The sequence below is a fragment of the Rhinopithecus roxellana genome, chromosome 15, assembly GCF_007565055.1.
Source record: "Rhinopithecus roxellana isolate Shanxi Qingling chromosome 15, ASM756505v1, whole genome shotgun sequence".
Classification (NCBI taxonomy): domain Eukaryota; kingdom Metazoa; phylum Chordata; class Mammalia; order Primates; family Cercopithecidae; genus Rhinopithecus; species Rhinopithecus roxellana.
The window spans coordinates 57,937,641-57,956,858 of NC_044563.1; the positions used below are offsets into that span (position 1 = coordinate 57,937,641).

Genomic DNA, 19,218 nt, shown 5'->3' on the forward strand with positions numbered 1-19,218 from the left:
AGATGGCCCTCAATAATTTTTGCCTCTGGGGTATTCACTCCTTTATGTCATGCCCTCACACTGAAGAGGATGACTTACATTCACAAGCAGCAGTGTGACTTCTGAAGCTCGGTCAGAAAAGACATGGCAGCTTCTTTTTATATGATTAAATACAATTATGGGACATACATAGGACTGAAATAGTATGCACTCATAAAAATATGTTAATGAAGAGTTTTTGATGACATGGAAAAACGGTTATCTTGTATAAACTTAAAAAGGATGTAAAGACAAAGGGACATATTTCAAGGTGAATGAAATCAACAATAAACTAAGACAAGGTAATAATCTACCATGGATGTCTCTTATAAGTGAAATCCTGATTTGGTCAGTGCTAAGAAAACTCACCTTCTACAACATCAATCATGCACAGACCCAAGAGGCTTGGTACCAGGTTGGATGATGCTGTGTGGACTGCAATAGCACCACCCATGCTATGTCCGATCAGCATAATTGGAGGAGGAAGGTCCCCATACATGGCTTCAACCACATTGCCAACATCTCTGTAAAGAGAAGAAAAAGATATAAGAATGCTTTCGGACAACACTATAAAAACGGTTTTCTTTCCCAGTTCCTTCCTTTGGTGTGTAACAGTGCTGGGAAACTGTAAAAGTCTATTGGGCCATCTTACAAACATACCTATGTAAATCTTCTAACATGCCCCCAGTATCAATATGTGTAGCCACACACCTAGCTCTCCTGATAAATGGCAGGTAAAGGACTAAGAACTCAAATTACTGAATTTTCCTTTACATCACACTTTCACTGTTCCACATATGTAGTACAATTACGTAAACATATACCTTTATTTTGAAACTAAGATTGAAACTCTGGAAAAATCATTTAACTGCTCTGTTTCAATTTTCCCATCTATAAAACAAGAAAAAAAATTTATTAAGCATTATAATGTAGTAAACCTCGAAATCACAAGATGAGCTCCAGCCTCAGTTTATTTTTCACTATGTGATCTTGGATTAGTTACTTAAACTCTTAGAAACTGAGTTTCAACATCTATAAAAAAAGAGAAAAATATCATTGACTGCTCTGGATTGCTTTGAGGATTAACTGAGAGGTGAACAAGAAAACACCTCGAAAGAGTAAAATGCTTTACAAATGTTAATTATTATTTACAATTTCTCATTTGTTTGAAGGATGAACATAAATGTAAGTATAGTGCTCTGAGAAACTAGAAAGGTGTTCAGAGCTCATTTTATTGGCTTTGGTTCTAGTCTTCAATTATGAATGGATCTGTTTAACAAAGACCAATTTTAAAGCTTTGAAAATTAGAACTGAAGTATGAAGTTTGGTTTTTAATTGTATGTAGGCCTTCCTTGCTATAGCAATAGGTGAATAAGAACAGTAAGGTGTGTTTCTGGAGACCCACTGGCTCTACTGCCTTATTATATACATATATTTTAGGCTAGTTCTACTCCCTTCTTTTGGGAGTGGCTGGTTCAACTTCAAAAGAAAGTTTTGTCTTGCTGAGTGTCACTACATACCTTAAGCGCACTCACACAGTGTTAACCAAATATAGCAAGTGTCAATGTAGGAACACAGACTTTCATATATAATCTCTACAGTATTCATAATGGCAAAGGCAAATGTTATTAGTTCTGTAGGAATCGATTTTTAAAATCTCATACAACAATTGCGGGAGTGAATAGGGTAGCCTCGGCAATTGTAGACAATCTGAATGGGAGATAGGGAGGCCACCAAACTTTGTAAGTGAAAACAAATGGTTTAATATTCCTTCGGACTTAAATTTAAGACAGAAAGTGAAGCAGTTCAGGCAGTCATCCAAAGCGATAACAAATAGTTAAGATGAAAAGTCCAAGCTTCTCTGACACCAGTGCTGCTTCTATACGAACACAAAATTCTCTCCAGGAGATAAAATGATATGAAGGAAAGAAAAGAGAACTAATACTTATTTAGTGCTTCTTTTTCAGTTGTGCTATAAAACTTTCTTATAACATCACCTAATGTAATCCTTCAGCAGCCCTGTCTAGAAGGGTCTGTATTAATCAATTAATCTCACTGGGTCTATAAATATATTACTGCATTTCTACCAAGTAAAAAGAGCTGCATTTTCTTACTACCTCACTGAAACATATTTTCAATGTTTCAATGGGTTAACCAATTTATGCACTATTGGAACACTAAGCATGTGGGAGTTATTTATATTCTACTGCCCAAGGTCATCACCAAGTTCTGATTGCAAAAATTCAAAAAATTGCAACCTCAGGTATAAATGGTAAAGCCATCTCCCCTTGGCATAGGGTACTGTGAATTCAGAGTAATTTCATGAAGTCAAAACTATGATGCCTTTGCCCAGAGGCCACTGGAAAATATCAGGAACAAAGACTTGATAATAAGTGGTCTTTAGAGTAAGTAACACAGAGGAAATTATTATATATACAGTTTCTAAAAAACAAAACAGGTAGTATTCCAAAGCTAATTCTGCATATTAAAATAACAGACCAGAAAAAAATTATATGCTCAATTAATCTAAAACAACACTGGATATAATTTTGGGGGCAAACTTTTTTTTTTTTTCTAAAGAAAAGACTAAAGTTTAAAACATGTTTATATTAAATATCAACATGTAATTTCCAGAATAATTCTTGAACAATTCCAAGAAACTTTCGGTTGCTATAACACAAATAATGAGTAAAATAAAAGGATGCTATGGAAGACTATCTAAGTCCAATTCTCCTTAAAATACACATTAACTGAATTGAAGGAGTTCTGCAGTATCTGCCTCATGCACAAAGGTAGAGAGGTCTGAAACACACCAACTGAACATCGTGTCTGAGCTTAGAAAAGGCATATTTACCCAGGTAGAAGGTAGTTACGATTAATCACTTCATCATCTACCACCAAGAGAAATTTATTGCTATTAAAATCAAGCAGAGCATTCAGTCAACAAGTACCTTACTTGAGGTAAGTCCTGAAAATCCAGAGAAATACAATAAAGATGAAGTAGCAAGGGTTACCTGCAAATCCAGACTGTAACTGGATGTATCACAATTTTGGTGGATGCTTTTTTAAAGGGATTCTGTCATATTTTAATGCTAGGTTACTTTTCTGAGAAGCATTACTGTGTATCACAGAAATTGGAATATCAGAATGACCCAAGCTCAAATTTGGCTTTTTCACATACTTTCTTATGGAGTATTTAGGTTCTGCAGTTGATAGTAAGTATGCCCATTTTGAGATTTTTTTTTTCCACAGAGTAACTGAATTCAGAAATCACATAAATGTTTGACTGCTTGGATAATTTCAGCAAGAATCCAGTTTGTTCGCCCTTTTGATTCTTGGTCATCATCTTCATCTACTGGGGATGATTTTTATCGTTAAAAAATTTTTTTGGTGCCAGTTAACAACTTACTACCTCAACTCCAATTCATCCTTCATTGCCTGCTCTACAAAAACAGATGTGAGTGAGGCCTTTAAATATTTTTCCTTTGCCAGTAGGCATGATGTTAAGCTATGTTAATGGAGGGGGCTAGAGAAACACAGAACTTCCCCCAGTATCCAACTCCTGCCAATTCCTGCACAATTCCTCCTGCACAAATGGCTTCTCCAGTACTCTAGCCTTCCCCTACCCAGTGTTTTTGTAGCCAAGTGCCTCTGGTGAGATACCTCCCCAAGAATAGCTTTTCCTGTACCTTAGAGGGCAGAATTCTGTCAGGTTCCAAAGGGCAGATTTTCAGCAAGTTCTAACCTTCGGTAAGCCATGGTTATGCATTCTCCAACAAGGTCTGGATCTCAACCCTAGGTGTACTCCCTCAGCCCAAGGGAGGAGTGGTTGTTCCTTATATCTGCTTTCCTATATTATTAAGAGTTTTCTTTACTTCTTACTACCAATCTCTCATTCCAATCCCCTGTTATTGTGAATAATTATTTATATTCAACTTTACTTATACAATTTACTATGTTGTTTCTCTCTCCTGATGAGCCCTAGACTGAAACATTATTATTTAGTCCATGTTTCCTTAAGGTTCTCAATTAATTGTTCAGTCTCCTCTAGAATGTCAACCAAGGCATCATCATCAATTTGTCTGACTGCCTGGACACTCAGATGATGTATTTCACTTTTTTGTTAAAAGTCAAGAAACCCTTTACTTCCTTAAAAATAATTCACAAATCTTCCTAGAGGTATCACTAACAGGCTTGACTGTTTAAGGATATATTGCTCTCATATTAACAAAGGCAGTAGGAATAATTGCGGGAACAGATTCTTACCTCTCTTTTCATAGTTTTTAAGGCATATGTTCATTGAGTGGAATGATACTCACACTATACACATTATTTCTTTCTCTCTCTCTCTGACAAGGACTATAGCTGAATGACCATAAATTCAATCTACTGACTGTGTCACTTTATAGAGTTATTCAACCTATATGAGCCAGTTTCCTCATCTGTAAAAGGATATGTCTGTATTACAGAGTTAATAATGAGGATTAATTTCGATAAATGATTACACAAAATAAGTTAATGATTTATTATTAATAAATGCTTAGTTTATACTTTAATGAAAGCTGGCTAATAAAAAAGTACACAAATAACACCTACCATAATACTAAAACAACTATCTCCAGGTAGACAGTGAAAAAATAACAGTATTAAAATTATTGCTACATCAGTTTGGGCTCTGAAGGAAAAAGTTTATTTTTAAATTAAAGCTGCTAAAGTAAAAGAGGGCAAGATATTTTTGGCCAAAGTGACCAAATACCTGACAGAGTATGTATTAAAGCAGAATGGCTAGAAGAATCCTATTTATGCTATAGGTCAGTGATTCCCAAACAACAGTCACTGAACTGGCTCCATCAGATTCCTATATAGAGCTTTATCAAAATATAAATGTCCAGACCCCACTGCTAGAAGTAGGTCTGGGGTAGGGTCAAGTCATCTCTATGTCTCGTAACTTCTCAAGTGATTCTGATGAGTGAGCAGTTTTGAGAGCCACTGTATACACTACATTCATTTTTTACTTTAGGCCCAGGGTATAACTGTCATTTTTTTAATATCATGTTCTCATCTTTCTATGACATAAGACGAAGAATATGCACAGGATACCCGAAAGAGAAACTCTCAAGGCCTCTTGCATACAACTACTTTTCCAAGCATGAGTCCATGATAGGTATCCAGATTCAATGCAATTCCATCAACAGAAGAAAACTTTCAAAACTTTCAAAACTTTCAAAAAGAAAATAAAACCTTCACAAACTAAACTGTGCCTTAAAGAATTTTCATGTGCTTTATATGATGATCATTTCATTGGACATACCAAGAAAGATGCAGGTTTCTTTCAAGATTAAATAGTAAGGAGAAACCAAAAGTAGAGGAGAGAGAACAGAAGTAAAAGGTTTCTTGTGGTAATTATTCTCCAACAATCTCATCAGGAAAGTGATAAAGTTATAGTACTATTTATAATAGTGATGGGAGACAGGCAATGTGTAAGAAATATCTGGTTACTTACTTTGCCATTGTTTCTGCAGACAGATCTTCAGGATTCTTGACTTTTGTTTCACCTAAAATGAAAATATGTTTAAAATAAAATTCCCACAGACAGGATTAAGGACTTTATAATTTTACACAATGAGTTTAGCAAGGATTTTCTATAGACAAATCTTTACAGTTATCCTAAGAAGGGTAATTACAGTAGCCTAGCAAAGATTTATCCACATTCCTTATACATCAGCATAAGAATGTGGTTACTTTAAAGGACATTTTCTTAGCTTAACACATATAAAATACAAAAATAAATACTATAAATAAAACTTTAATATATACACATACACATACATTTGTAAAGACTAGAAGCTACGACTTCCTTCAAAATGCCCAAATTGAGCTGGGCACAGTGGTTCACACCTGGTATGCTAGCACTCTGGGAGGCAGAGGTGAATGAATCACTTGAGGTCAAGAGTTCGATACCAGCCTGGCCAACATGTGAAACCCTGTTGCTACTAAAAATACAAAAATTAGCTGGGCATGGTGGTGCACACCTGTAATCCCAGCTACTAGGGAGACTGAAGCAGGAGAATTGCCTGAACCCAGGAGGCAGAGGTTGCAGTGAGCTGAGATTGTACCACTGCACTTCAGCCTGGGTGACAGAATGAGACTCCATCTCCAACAACAACAACAACAACAAAAACAAACAAACAAACAAACAAAAAAAAACCCAAATGGAATAGACAAGGTAATTTTATAGCCATGTTGAAATTTCTAATAGTTACGACTATTTAAAGGGGCTTGATGACTATAATCCAGTAAATGGCTAATTAAGAACTTTACTCACCATGACTTCGCAGATCCAAAGCCACAATCCTACACTGAACTCTACTAATAATCGCTGCCTAGGAGAAAAAGGAAAAGGAAAAGTAGTTAAGACACATTTAGGATAACAAATTTTGCCCAATTCCCAATGATAACTTTGTAAAATGAACTGCCATCAGAATTCAAATGACCCAAGAGAATCAAAAGACTTTCTACTTTTAAGCAAAATGAAAGGATGATTTTCTACTAGTTTTGCCATATATTGTGGTTCTGTCCCACAAAAATATGGCTTTCTCTACTTAAATCCCTCTTTCAATCTTAATTCCTCCTATCCTTTCTTGACACATACAGTTAAGAGCCTTTAGACAATGACCCTCTGAGCTCTGGTTTTCATCTATATTCTTTGGATATCTTTTCCTTACTCTGGAGAGAGAATCCCTTAAATAAGGACGGTGAGTCAGTTTATATCTTGGCTCAGGACATCACAGAAACATGACATTCAAATCATGAAATGTGCTGAAAGTAGAAGTCACGGAAGAGTCTTCTTAAGATTCACTTAAGACAGATACTGCAGAACATACAAGTTTGTGTTCCTGTTAAAAATGTATTGAAAAAGAAATCATAATATCATGGAGGAGGTACAGTTTTAGAGGTTGAAAGAAATCTGAAATAATTGGGGATCTTCTTCCTCAACTAAATTAGATTCTTTGACAATAATATATCACAATTAGGGCTACCAAATGTCAACAAATTTTTACTTTTAAAAATAAAATAAGAGAACTGTCTAGTCTAACCATCACATTTTATGAATGAGAAAACTGAGGTCAAGAGAAAGAAAATTATTTGCCCAGGGTCACATAACAAATTAAAAGTAAAAACAGAACTAGACCCAAGGTAAGTTACCAATATAAAAGTCAAAGTAAATCACAAAACAAGTCAGATTAAGTCATATTTTTAAAATCCCATAGAAAATCAAGTCTGATTCTATTTCTATTACTCTAACTAATGAATACCGTTTAAAGACAACAATGGAATGAAATTCTACTATACTTTGCTGTTTGTTCCTGAAAGTTATTTGCTAATTTACAGGAGTTATTTAGTGACAGTAAAGCCTTCAATGACAAAAACAAATCCATATGTTAGAAATAAAATTAAGTGGCAAAGATAGTATTAATTTGCTTGATTCTGTAGATAATAGAGCCAGGTTTATAAAACATAAGCAAAATACGTATTTGAAATTCCAGGCTTTAACTTGAAAGCAGTGATTTACAATCATAGGTGCCTATCAGAAAATCCCTACAAATATTAAAAACAAAATTTTCATTTATTTATTTAACAAATCTTTCTAATAAAAATCTGGCACCAATGGAGTAATGGAGTTACAGGAGGGAAAAATACTGGCGATACTCCTGCTCTCATGGTATCTACATTCTACTATGGTGGAGGAAGACTAGAAAAAAATAAATGAGCAAAGTAAATTCACAGACTAACACATGCTTTAAAGATAATAAAAAAGTGTCAGAGCAGATCTAGGGTAGCTACTCCAGATCTTGCCACAAATAGTACAACTTTGCTACTTCTGAAATGGATGAGTGGAAAGCAGCTATTTAAGAACTAGACTTAACCAACCATTTTCTCACTAGAATATTATGGTGTTTAGCAGTAACTGCAACAATAGCAGTAGCAGCTAATGTCTACTAAATCTATGTGCCAGTCAGCAATCTAAATGCTTCAAATGAATTACCTAACTTTCTCCTCACAACTCTTTACTACTTAGACATAATTTTCAGCATTTTACAGATGAGGGCATTTTACAGAGAGATTACATAACTTGCCCAAGGTTAAATAACATTACCATGCTGTTTTGGTTGTTGTAATAAGTGACAGAGCCAATTTTCAAATCCAAGCTGCCTGGTTCCAGGTGATTTTCAACCCTGGCTACATAACAGAATCACCTAAATACTACCGCCCAGGTACAAACCACCAGAAATTCTGATTCAAGTGAACTGGGTTAGGGGCCAAAGTTATTTATACATTTCAGACTTCTCCAGATGATTCTAATGTATACCCAAAATGAAGGCCCACTATCCTAACCCTAGACTAGAGAACAAGAGACAAGACTGGAAGATCTGGGTAGTAATAACATGCTTCTGTATCACTTTGTAATCTCACCAGATTATCTCAGATAATCTCATATTACCTTCTTAAGAAGTCGGCTGGGAAAATATTAGTACAGTTTTTTTGGCTGACAAAACAGGTTCTTAGAGGTTTATCAAGTATTGGTGAAAGTATGGAGAAATAGGTATCCCCACAAATACATGATATCCTCAAACTTAATTTTGGCCAATTTGATAAGTAAAAAGTGGTATTGTTTTTAAAAAAATTTTGCAGGTACACAGTAAGTGTATATATTTGTGGGGTACATTAGATATTCTGATACAGGCAAACAATGTACAACCATCACATCAGGCAAATGAGGTAGCCATCACTTTAAACATTTATCCTTTCTTTGTGTTCAAAACAATCTAATTATACCCTTTTAGCTATTTTAAAATACACAGTGAACTATTGTTGACTGTAGTCACCCTGTTGTGCCATCAAATACAAGATCTTATTCATTCTATTTAAATATTTTTGTACTCATTAACCATCCCCAATTGTCCTCCACCTCCCACCTCCCTCTCCCCATCCACTATTCCCAGCCTCTGGCAACCATCCTTCTACTCTCCATCTCCATGAGTTCAATTGTTTCCATTTTTAGCTCCCATAAATAAGCGAGAACATGCAAATTTTTTCTGTGCCTGGCATATTTCACTTACCATAATGACCTCCAGTTCCATCCATGTTGTTGCAAATGACAGGGATCTCATTCTTTTTTATGGCCAAATAGTACTCCTTTGTGTACATGGACCACATTTTCTTTATCCATTCATCTACTGATGGACATTGGTTGCTTCCAAATCTTGGCTATCGTGAACAGTGCTGTAATAAACACGGGAGTGTAGTATATCTTCAGTGTACTCATTTCCCTTCCTTTGGGTATATACGTAGTAATGGGATTGCTGCATTATATGGTAGTTCTATTTTTAGTTGTTTTTTTTTTTTTGAATCAACAAACTGTTCTCCATAGTGGCTTGACTAATTTACATTCTCACCAACAGTGTATGAGGGTTTCCTTTTCTCCACATCCTCACCAGCATTTGTTATTGCCTGTCTTTTGCATAAAAGCCGTTTTAACTGGGGTGAGATGATACCTCATTATAGTTTTTATTTGCATTTCTCTGGTGATCAGTGATGTTGAGCACCTTTTCAAATGCTTGTCTGCCATATGAATATATTCCTTTGAGAAATGTCTATTCAGATCTTTTGCCCATTTTAAAATTGGATTAGATTTTTTTCCTATAGAGTTGTTGAACTCCTTATATATTCTGATTATTAATCCCTTGTCAAATGGATAGTTTGCAAATATTTTCTCCCATTCTGTGGGTTGTTTCTTCACTTTGCTGTTTCCTTTGCTGTGCAGAAGCCTTTTAACTTGACATGATCCCATCTGTCCATTTTTGCTTTAGCTACCTGTGCTTGTTGGTTATTACTCAAAAAATCTTTCCACAGTCCAATGTCCTGGAGAGTTTTCTCAATGTTTTCTTTTAGTACTTTCATAGTTTGAGGTCTTAAATTTGAGTATTTAATTCATTTTTAGTTGATTTTTGTATATGGCAAGAGATAGGGGTTTCGTTTCATTCTTCTGTATGTGGATATCCAGTTTTCCCAGCACCATTTATTAAAGAAACTGCCCTTGCCCCAACATATGTTCTTAGCACCTCTGTTGAAAATGAGTTCACTGTAGATGCATGGATTTGTTTCTGGGTTCTCGATTCTGTTCCATCGGTCTATGCATCTGTTTTTATGGCAGTACCATGCTGTTTTTGTTGTTATAACTCTGTGGTATAATCTGAAGTCAGGTAATGTTATTTCTCCAGTTTTGTTCTTTTCTATCAGGATAGCTTTGGCTATTCTGGGTCTTTTGTAGTTCTATGTAAGTTTCAGAATTGTTTCATTTTTGTGAAGAATATCATTGGTATTTTTGATAGAGACTGTGTTGCATCTGTAGATTGTTTTGGGTGTTACGGACATTTTAACAATGTTGATTCTTCCAATCCATGAACATGGAATATCTTACCCTTTTTTGTGTCCTCTTTAATTTCTTTCATTGGTGTTTTATACATTCCATTGTATTTCACTTCTTTGGTTAATTCCTAGGTATTTTATTTGTAGCTACTGTAAATAGGGTTACTTTCTTGATTTTTCGGATTGTTCGCTGTTGGCATATAAAAACACTACTAATTTTTGTACATCAATTGTTTAACAGTTTTTTGGTGGAGTCTTCAGGATTTTCTAAATATAAGTTCATATCATCTGCAAAATAGGATAATTTACTTTTTCCTTTCCAATTTGGATGCCCCTTCTTTCTTTCTCTTGTCTGATTGCTCTAGTTAAGACTTCTAGTACTATGCTGAGTAACAGTGATGAAAGTGAGTATCCTTGCCATTTTCCAGATCTCAGAAGAAAGCTTTCAACTTTTCATTTATCATCCTTTTAGTATGATACAAGCTGCGGGTCTATCGTATATGGCTTTTATTGTGTTACATCCCTTCTATACCCAGTTTAAGTTTTTTTTGCTTTGTTTTGTTTTTTAATCATGAAGCGATGTTGAATTTTATCAAATCCTTTTCCAGCATCAATTGAAATGTTCATATGGTTTTTGTCCTTCATTCTGTTGATATGATGTAGCACATTGATTGATTTGCATATGCTGAACCATCCTTGCATCCCAGGATAAATCCCACTTGATCATAACGAATAATCTTTTTCTTTTCTTTTCTTTTTTTTTTTTTTTTTTGAGAAGGAGTCTTGCTCTGTCACCCAGGATAGAGGGCAGCGGCATGATCCTGGCTTACTGCAACCTCCATTTCCCAAGTTCAGGCAATCCTCCCACCTCTGCCTCTTGAGTAGCTAGAATTAGAAGTGCATACCACCATGCCTGGCTAATTTTTGTATTTTTAGAAGAGACGGGGTTTCACCATGTTGGCCAGGCTGATCTTTAACTCCTGACCTCAAGTGATCCACCTGCCTCAGCCTCCCAAAGTGCTGGGATTACAGGCACGAACCACTGTGCCCAGCCTGAATAATCTTTGTAATGTGTTGTTGAATTTGATTTGCTAGTATTTTGCTGATGATTTCTGCATCAATGTTCAGCAGGGATATTGGCCTGTAGTTTTTGTTTTTGTCTGTCTGGTTTTGGTATTAGGGTAACTTGCCTCGTAGAAGGAGTCTGGAAGTATTCCCTCCTCCTCTATTTTTCGGAATAGTTTGAGTAGGACTGGTGTTATTTCTTTTTTAAATGTTTGGTAAAATTCAGCAGTGAGGCCACCAGGTCCCATTTTTTCTTTACTAGGAGACTTTTATTACAGCTTGGATTTCATTACTTGTTATTTGTCTGTTCAGGTTTTGGATTTCTTCATGGTTCAAGCTTCATAGGTTGTATCTGTCTAGAAATTTATCCATTTCTTCTAGATTTCCCAACTTATTGGCATATAGTTGCTCATAGTATCCTCTAGTAATCCTTTGAATTTCTGCGGTATCAAGTGTAATGTCTCCTTTTTCATCTGATTTTATTTATTTGGGTCTTCTTTCTTTTTTTTCAGTCTAGCTAAAGGTTTGTCAATTTTATGTTTTCAAAAAACAACTTTTTAATCTTTTCTATTTTTTTGTTTTGATTTCATTTATTTCTGCTCTGATCTTTATTATTTCTTGTCTCCTACTAATTTTGGGTTTGGTTTGCTCTTGCTCTTCTAATTCTTTAGGATGCATCGTTGGATTGGTTATTTGAGGGTTTTCTACATTCTTGATGTAGGCTCTTATAGCTATACACTTTCCTCTTAGTATGGCTTTCACTGTATCTCACTGGCTTTGGTATGTTGTGTTTCCATTATCATTTGTTGCAAGAAATTTTAAAATTTCCATCTTAATTTCATTGATGCACTGGTCATTTAGGAGCATACTGTTTATTTTCCATGTGTTTGTATAGTATCCAAAATTCCTCCTCTTATTGATTACTAGTTTTATTCCATTGCGGTCAGAAAATATACTTGATATAATTTCAATTTTTTGAATGTTATCCAAGACTTGTTTTGTGGCCTAACATAGTCCATCCTTGAGAATGATCCATGTGTTGAGGAGAAGAATGTGTATTCTGCAGCTGTTGGATGAAGTGTTCTGTAGGTAACTATTAGGTCCATTTGACATATAGTGCAGATTAGGTAAATTTTTTTTGTTGATTTTCTATCTCGATTATCCAATGCTGAAAGTGGGGTATTGAAGTCTCCAGCTCTTATTGTACTGAGGTCCATCTCTCCTTCTTTAGCTCTAATATTTGCTTTACCTATTTGGGTGTTCCAGTGTTGGGTGCATATATATGTATAACTTATATCCTCTTGCTGAATTGACCCCCTCATCATTATATAATGACTTTTGCCTCTTTTTATAGTTTTTGTCTTGGAATCTATTTTGTCTGATATACATATAGCTACTCCCGCTCTTTTTTAGTTTGCATCAGCATGGAATATCTTTGTCCCTCACTTTATTTTCAGTTTATATGTGTCTTTATAGATAAAGAGTGCTTCTAGTAGGCAACAGGTCAGTGGGCCTTGTTTTTGTATCCATTCAACCACTCCATGTCTTTTGATTGGAAAGTTTAGTCCATTTACATTCAACATTATTATTAATAAGGACTTATTCCTGTGACTTTGTTTTCTGGTTGTTTTGTGGTCTTCTCTGCCTTCTTTCCTGTCTTCCTTTACTGCAAGTGTTCTTCTCTGGTGGTATGTTTAAATATCCTGTTTTTTAATTTTTTGTGTATCTGTTGTATGTTTTTGGTTTGAGTTTGCTTGCAAATAGTATCATAATCCATTACTGTAAAGTGGTGACAATTTAAAACTGATTTCATAAACAAACTAACAAACAAGCGTAGAGAAAACCAATACAAACTCTACATTTTAACTTCAGCACTCCACTTTTTAATGTTTGTTGTCTCTACTTCTTTTCTTTTTTCTTTTTAAAGACAGGGTCTCACACTTTTGCCTAGGCTGGAGTGCAGTAGTATGATCTCAGCTCATTACAACCACTGCCTCCCAGCTCAAGCAATCCTCCCACCTCAGCCTCCCAAGCAGCTGGGTCTACAGGCACACACCACTACACTTGGTCAATTTTTTGCATTTTTTGTAGAGATGCAGTCTCACTGTGTTGTCCAGGCTGGTCTCAAATTCCTGGACTCAAGCAATCTGTCCACCTCGGCCACCCAAAGTGCTGGGATTACAGGTGTAAGCCACCATCCCCAACCTGTTTATAGCTATTGTTTCTATTTATATATTATTGTGCCGTTTATGTCTTGAAAGTTGTCATAGTTAATATTTTTGATTGGTTCCTCTTTTAGTCTTTCTACTCAAGATATGAGTAGTTTACACACAACAATTACAATGTTATTCTGTGTACTTATCAATGAGTTTTGCACCTTCAGATGATTTCTTAGTGTTCATTAATGTCCTTTTCTTTCAGATAAAAGAACTACCTTTAGCATTTCTTGTAAGTCTGGTGTTGATGAAATCCTCCAGCTTTTGTGTGTCTGGGAAAGTCTTTATTCTTTTTCATGTTTGAAGGATATTTTGACTGGATACGCTATCTTAGCGTGAAAGTTTTTTTTTTTTTTCCCCCAGCATTTTAAATATGTTATGCCACTCTCTACTGGCCTGTAAGGTTTTTACTGAGAAGTCTGCTTCCAGATGCACTGGAGCTCCATTTTATATTATTTGTTTCTTTTCTCTTTCTGCTTTTAGAATTCTTTCTCTATCTTTGACCTTTGGGAGTTTGATTATTAAATGCCACGAGAGTCTTATTTGGGTTAAATCTGCTTCGTGTTGTATAACCTTCTGGTATTTGAATACTGATATGTTTCTCTAGGTTTGGGAAGTTCTGTTATTAACTTTTTGAATAAATTTTCTATGCCAATCTCTCTCTCTACCTCCTCTTTAAGACTAGTAACTCTTAAATTTGCCCTTTTGAGGCTATTTTCTATTGTAGGTGTGCTGCATTTTTATTTTATTCTTTTTCTTTTGTCTCCTTTGTGTATTTTCAAATAACCTGTCTTCAAGCTCACTAATTCTTACTTCTGCCTCATCAACTATGTTGAGACTCTGATACATTCTTTATTACGTCAACTGCATTTTTCAACTCCAGAATTTCTGTTCTTTTTAATTATTTCAATTGCTTTGTTAAATTTACCTAATAAATTTTCTGAATTCCTTCTCTGTTATCTCAAATTTTGTTGAGTTTCCTCAAAATAGCTATTTTGAATTCTGTCTGAAAGGTCACATATCTCCGTCTCTCTGGGATTGGTCCCTGGTGCCTTAGTTCATGTGGTGAAGTCATGTTTTCCTAGACAGTCTTGATGTTTGTGAATATTGATCAGTGACTGGGCATTGAAGAGTTAGGTATTTATTGTATGTTTGTACCCATTCTTCCTGTGAAAGCTTTCCAGGTATTCAAAGAAACTTGGGCATTGTGATCTAAGTTTTTGGTCACTGCAGCCATATCTGCATTAGGGGGCACCCCAAACCCCTAGCTCTTGCAGACTCACAGAGGTACTATTTTGATGGTGTTGGATAAGATCTGGAAGAATTCTCTGGATTACCAGGCAGAGATTCTTACTCTCTTCCTTCATTTTCTCCCAAATGAATGGGGTCCCTCTCTGTGCTGAGTTTCCTGGAGCTCAGGGTGGAGTGACACAAGTACCCCTGTGGCCACCAGCACGAGTACTGTGCTGGGTCAGACCTGAAGCCATCACAGCACGGGGACTCACCCAAGGCCTACAGTAACCACTGCCTGGCTATGTATGTTCACTCAAGGCCCTAGGGCTCCATAATCAGCTGGTGGCAAAGCCAGCCAGGCTTCTGTCCTTCCCTTCAGGTCAGTGGGTTGCCCCTGGTCCCAGCTGAGTCCAGAGATGCCATCCAGGAGTTAGGGCTTAGAGATGAAAACCTTAGGAATCTACCTGGTGCTCTATTATACTGCAGCTGAGCTGGCATCCAAGTCACAAGACAAAGTCCTTCCTACTCTTCCCTACCCTTTCCACAAGCATAGTCTCTCCCCATGGCTACAACTACCCCAGGCCCATGTCAAGTACTGGCTGGCTACCACCAGTGTTTATTCATGGCCTAAGAGCTCTTCAGTCACCTTATGGTGAATGCTGACAGGCCTGGGACTGGCTCTTCAGGGCAGTGGGCTCCCCTCTGGCCCAGGGTAGGTCCAGAATGCTGTCCGAGATCTACCCCACTGGTAACTAACTGCAACATGAAGTCTTCTTTACCCTTCCCTCTCCTTTTCTCAATCATAAAGAGTCCTTTCTTATAGCCACCACAGCTGGGAATGTGTTGGGTCATACCTGAAGCCAGCGCATCTCTGCGTCTTACCTCAGGACCACAGCAAGTACTGTCTGAATACCGTTGCTGATTATTCAGAACCCAGGGGCTCTTTAGTCAGCAGGTGATGAATCTTGCCAGGACTGGGTGTTCCCTTCTAGCTCAATATGTGTCATGCTGTCTGGGAATTAGGGCCTGGAATTGGCCTTGGTACTCTGCCTGGTGCCTTATCCTACTATAGCTGAGCTGGTATCCAAGTTGCAAGACAAACTCCTTTTTACTCTTTCCTCTCCTCTTTTCAAGCAGAAGGAAGGAGTCTCTCCCAGAGCTGCAAGCTGCACCATCTGAGGTTGGGGGAGGGATGGCGCAAGCACTGCCCCGGCTGTCCCTGGTATCTCACAAGGTTATGTGCTTCTCAAGTCCACTGGCTCCAAGACCAGCACAGCACCAGGACTTGCCCAGGAATTGTAGTCCTTGTGGCCTAGTCTGCCCTTCAAGTTTATTTAGGACCCCAGAACCCTTTAGCTTGAGTGGCAAGGCTTTCCAGAAATCAAATTCAGAACACTGGAATGGGTAATTCCCCTCTGGCTAAGGCTGGTCTAAACCCTCCCTCTGTGGAAACTGACTGAGTCCTGCCCAGTGTTGCTTTCTGCTGTGACAGGGCAGCACTGAGTTCCAATGCAAAGTCACACAATCACTGTGCTCTCCCTCTCCCAAGCACGCAGATTCTCTCTCCATTCCACGCAACCACTGCCAGCGGATGGGGAAGGGGTGGTGTCAGTAATTCAAGGCTGTCTTTTCTATCCTCTTCAGTGTCTCTTTAAGCGATATGAAGACAGATCTAGGTACTGTAATCATTGACCTGATTTTTGGTTCTTATGAAGGTGATTTTTTGTGTGAACATTTGTTCAATTTGGTGTTCCTGTGGGGAAGACGATAAGTGGAGGCTTCTATTTCAACATCTTGTTCTGCCTCCCCTCTCAAAAGTGTTATTCTTTTATTTTACTTTATATTTTGCTAATAGTAACGTAGTCCCATTTTTATAAGTTTATCCATTATCTATGGTTCTTCTGTGAACTAACACTTATCTCTTGCCCATTTTTCTTCTGGATTATCTTTTTTCTTACTGCTTTGTAGTTTTTTCTTCTTTTTAATATAATGAAAATATTAACCCTTTGCTTATAGTTTGTATTGCACATATATATGAAATATTTTTTATCTAGCACATAGCTTCTGTTTTAACTTTAAGGTATTTTGTCTAGAAGTTTTTGTTTTGGTAAAGTCGAATTAATCTTTTATTTACGGCTTTTACTTCTTTTGGCTAAGTTTAAGAAGGCCTGCCTTAAGGCTGTATCTGAATTTTCTTAAGATTTGTTTTTAAATTCAGCCCTTTAATCCATTTGTATTGTCATTTTCATTGTGTATTAAATTCCTTTTTATACGTGGGCTTATTTCTTTATTCTTTCTGCCAATACCAGACTATTGACTGATAGACTTATGTTTTGATATTTGAAAGACCAGATTGCTCTTTTTCTTGCTCTTTTTCAAAATTATCTTGGTTATTCCTAGGCATTTATTACTCTGTGTGAATTTCAGTTTGTTTAATTAACTCTCATGAAAAAATCCCACTGGGATCTTAGCCAGTTTGGTTAGATTCATACAGGAACATAACTTATTTCCCTATTCAAATTTTCCTTTAAATCCTTCTGTGACATTTTATTTTCTTCATAAATGTCTTACATTTAAAAAATAAGGTCTATTCCCAAGTATTTTATATTTTGTTGCTTTTATGAATAGGATCATTTTTCCTATTATATTTCCAGATCTCCTAAGTGCTAATTTTAGAAAAAACAGATTTTTAAACATCAACTTTGTAAACTACTGCTTAACCAGTAGTTTGTCAGTTGATTTTCTTGATTTTCTAGAGAGAGAATATCTTCACATAATAACTGTTCTGGCAATTTTTTTCAAATCTTTAAAACTTGTCTTTTTTGTATTGACTAGAAACTCCAATATAACACTGAAAATTGCACCCTTACTGTCTTAGTCCATTTATGCTGCTATAAAGAAATATCTGAGCCTGAGTAATTTATTTTCTTATTTTTTTATTTTTTATTATACTTTAAGTTCTAGGGTACATGTGCACAATGTGCAGGTTTGTTATATATGTATACTTGTGCCATGTTGGTGTGCTGCACCCATCAACTCGTCAGCACCCATCAACTCGTCATTTACATCAGGTATAACTCCCAATGGCATCCCTCCCTCCTCCCCCATCCCCATAATAGGCCCCGGTGTATGATGTTCCCCTTCCAGAGTCCAAGTGATCTCATTGATCAATTCCCACCTATGAGTGAGAACATGTGGTGTTTGGTTTTCTGTTCTTGCGATAGTTTGCTGAAAATGATGGTTTCCAGCTGCATCCATGTCCCTACAAAGGACACAAACTCATCCTTTTTTATGGCTGCATAGTATTCCATGGTGTATATGTGCCACATTTTCTTAATCCAGTCTGTCACTGATGGACATCTGGGTTGATTCCAAGTCTTTGCTATTGTGAATAGTGCCACAATAAACATACATGTGCATATGTCTTTACACCAGCATGATTTATAATCCTTTGGGTATATACCCAGTAATGGGATGGCTGGGTCATATGGTATTTCTAGTTCTAGATCCTTGAGGAATCGCCATACTGTTTTCCACAATGGTTGAACCAGTTTACAATCCCACCAACAGTGTGAAAGTGTTCCTGTTTCTCCACATCCTCTCCAGCACCTGTTTCCTGACTTTTTAATGACTGCCATTCTAACTGGTGTGAGATGGTATCTCATTGTGGTTTTGATTTGCGTTTCTCTGATGGCCAGTGACGATGAGCATTTTTTCATGTGCCTGTTGGCTGTATGCATGTCTTCTTTTGAGAAATGTCTGTTCATATCCTTTCCCCCTTTTTGATGGGGTTGTTTTTTCTCGTAAATTTGTTTGAGTTCTTTGTAGATTCTGGATATTAGTCCTTTGTCAGATGGGTAGATTGCAAAAATTTTCTCCCATTCTGTAGGTTGCCTGTTCACTCTGATGGTAGTTTCTTTTGCTGTGCAGAAGCTCTTTAGTTTAATTAGATCCCATTTGTCAATTTTGGCTTTTGCTGCCGTTGCTTTTGGTGTTTTAGACATGAAGTCCTTGCCCATGTCTATGTCCTGAATGGTATTACCTAGGTTTTCTTCTAGGGTTTTTTATGGTTTTAGGTCTAACATTTAAGTCTCTAATCCATCTTGAATTAATTTTCGTATAAGGAGTAAGGAAAGGATCCAGTTTCAGCTTTCTACTTATGGCTAGCCAGTTTTCCCAGCACCATTTATTAAATAGGGAATCCTTTCCCCATTTCTTGTTTTTCTCAGGTTTGTCAAAGATCAGATGGCTGTAG

General features: G+C 36.6%; 1 protein-coding gene across 2 annotated transcripts in view; it reads right to left on the bottom strand.

Annotated features, from left to right (window-relative positions):
• PPME1 (protein phosphatase methylesterase 1) overlaps positions 1-19,218 on the bottom strand; it is an 83,851-nt gene that overhangs the window by 22,691 nt on the left and 41,942 nt on the right. For both annotated transcript variants that reach the window (XM_010366828.2, XM_010366826.2), the window contains exons 4-6: positions 6,344-6,401; positions 5,522-5,573; positions 388-542 (exon numbers count right to left, since the gene is read on the bottom strand). In XM_010366828.2, coding sequence (XP_010365130.1) covers positions 388-542; positions 5,522-5,573; positions 6,344-6,401 — 265 coding nt within the window. The remainder of the gene's footprint in view (positions 1-387; positions 543-5,521; positions 5,574-6,343; positions 6,402-19,218) is intronic.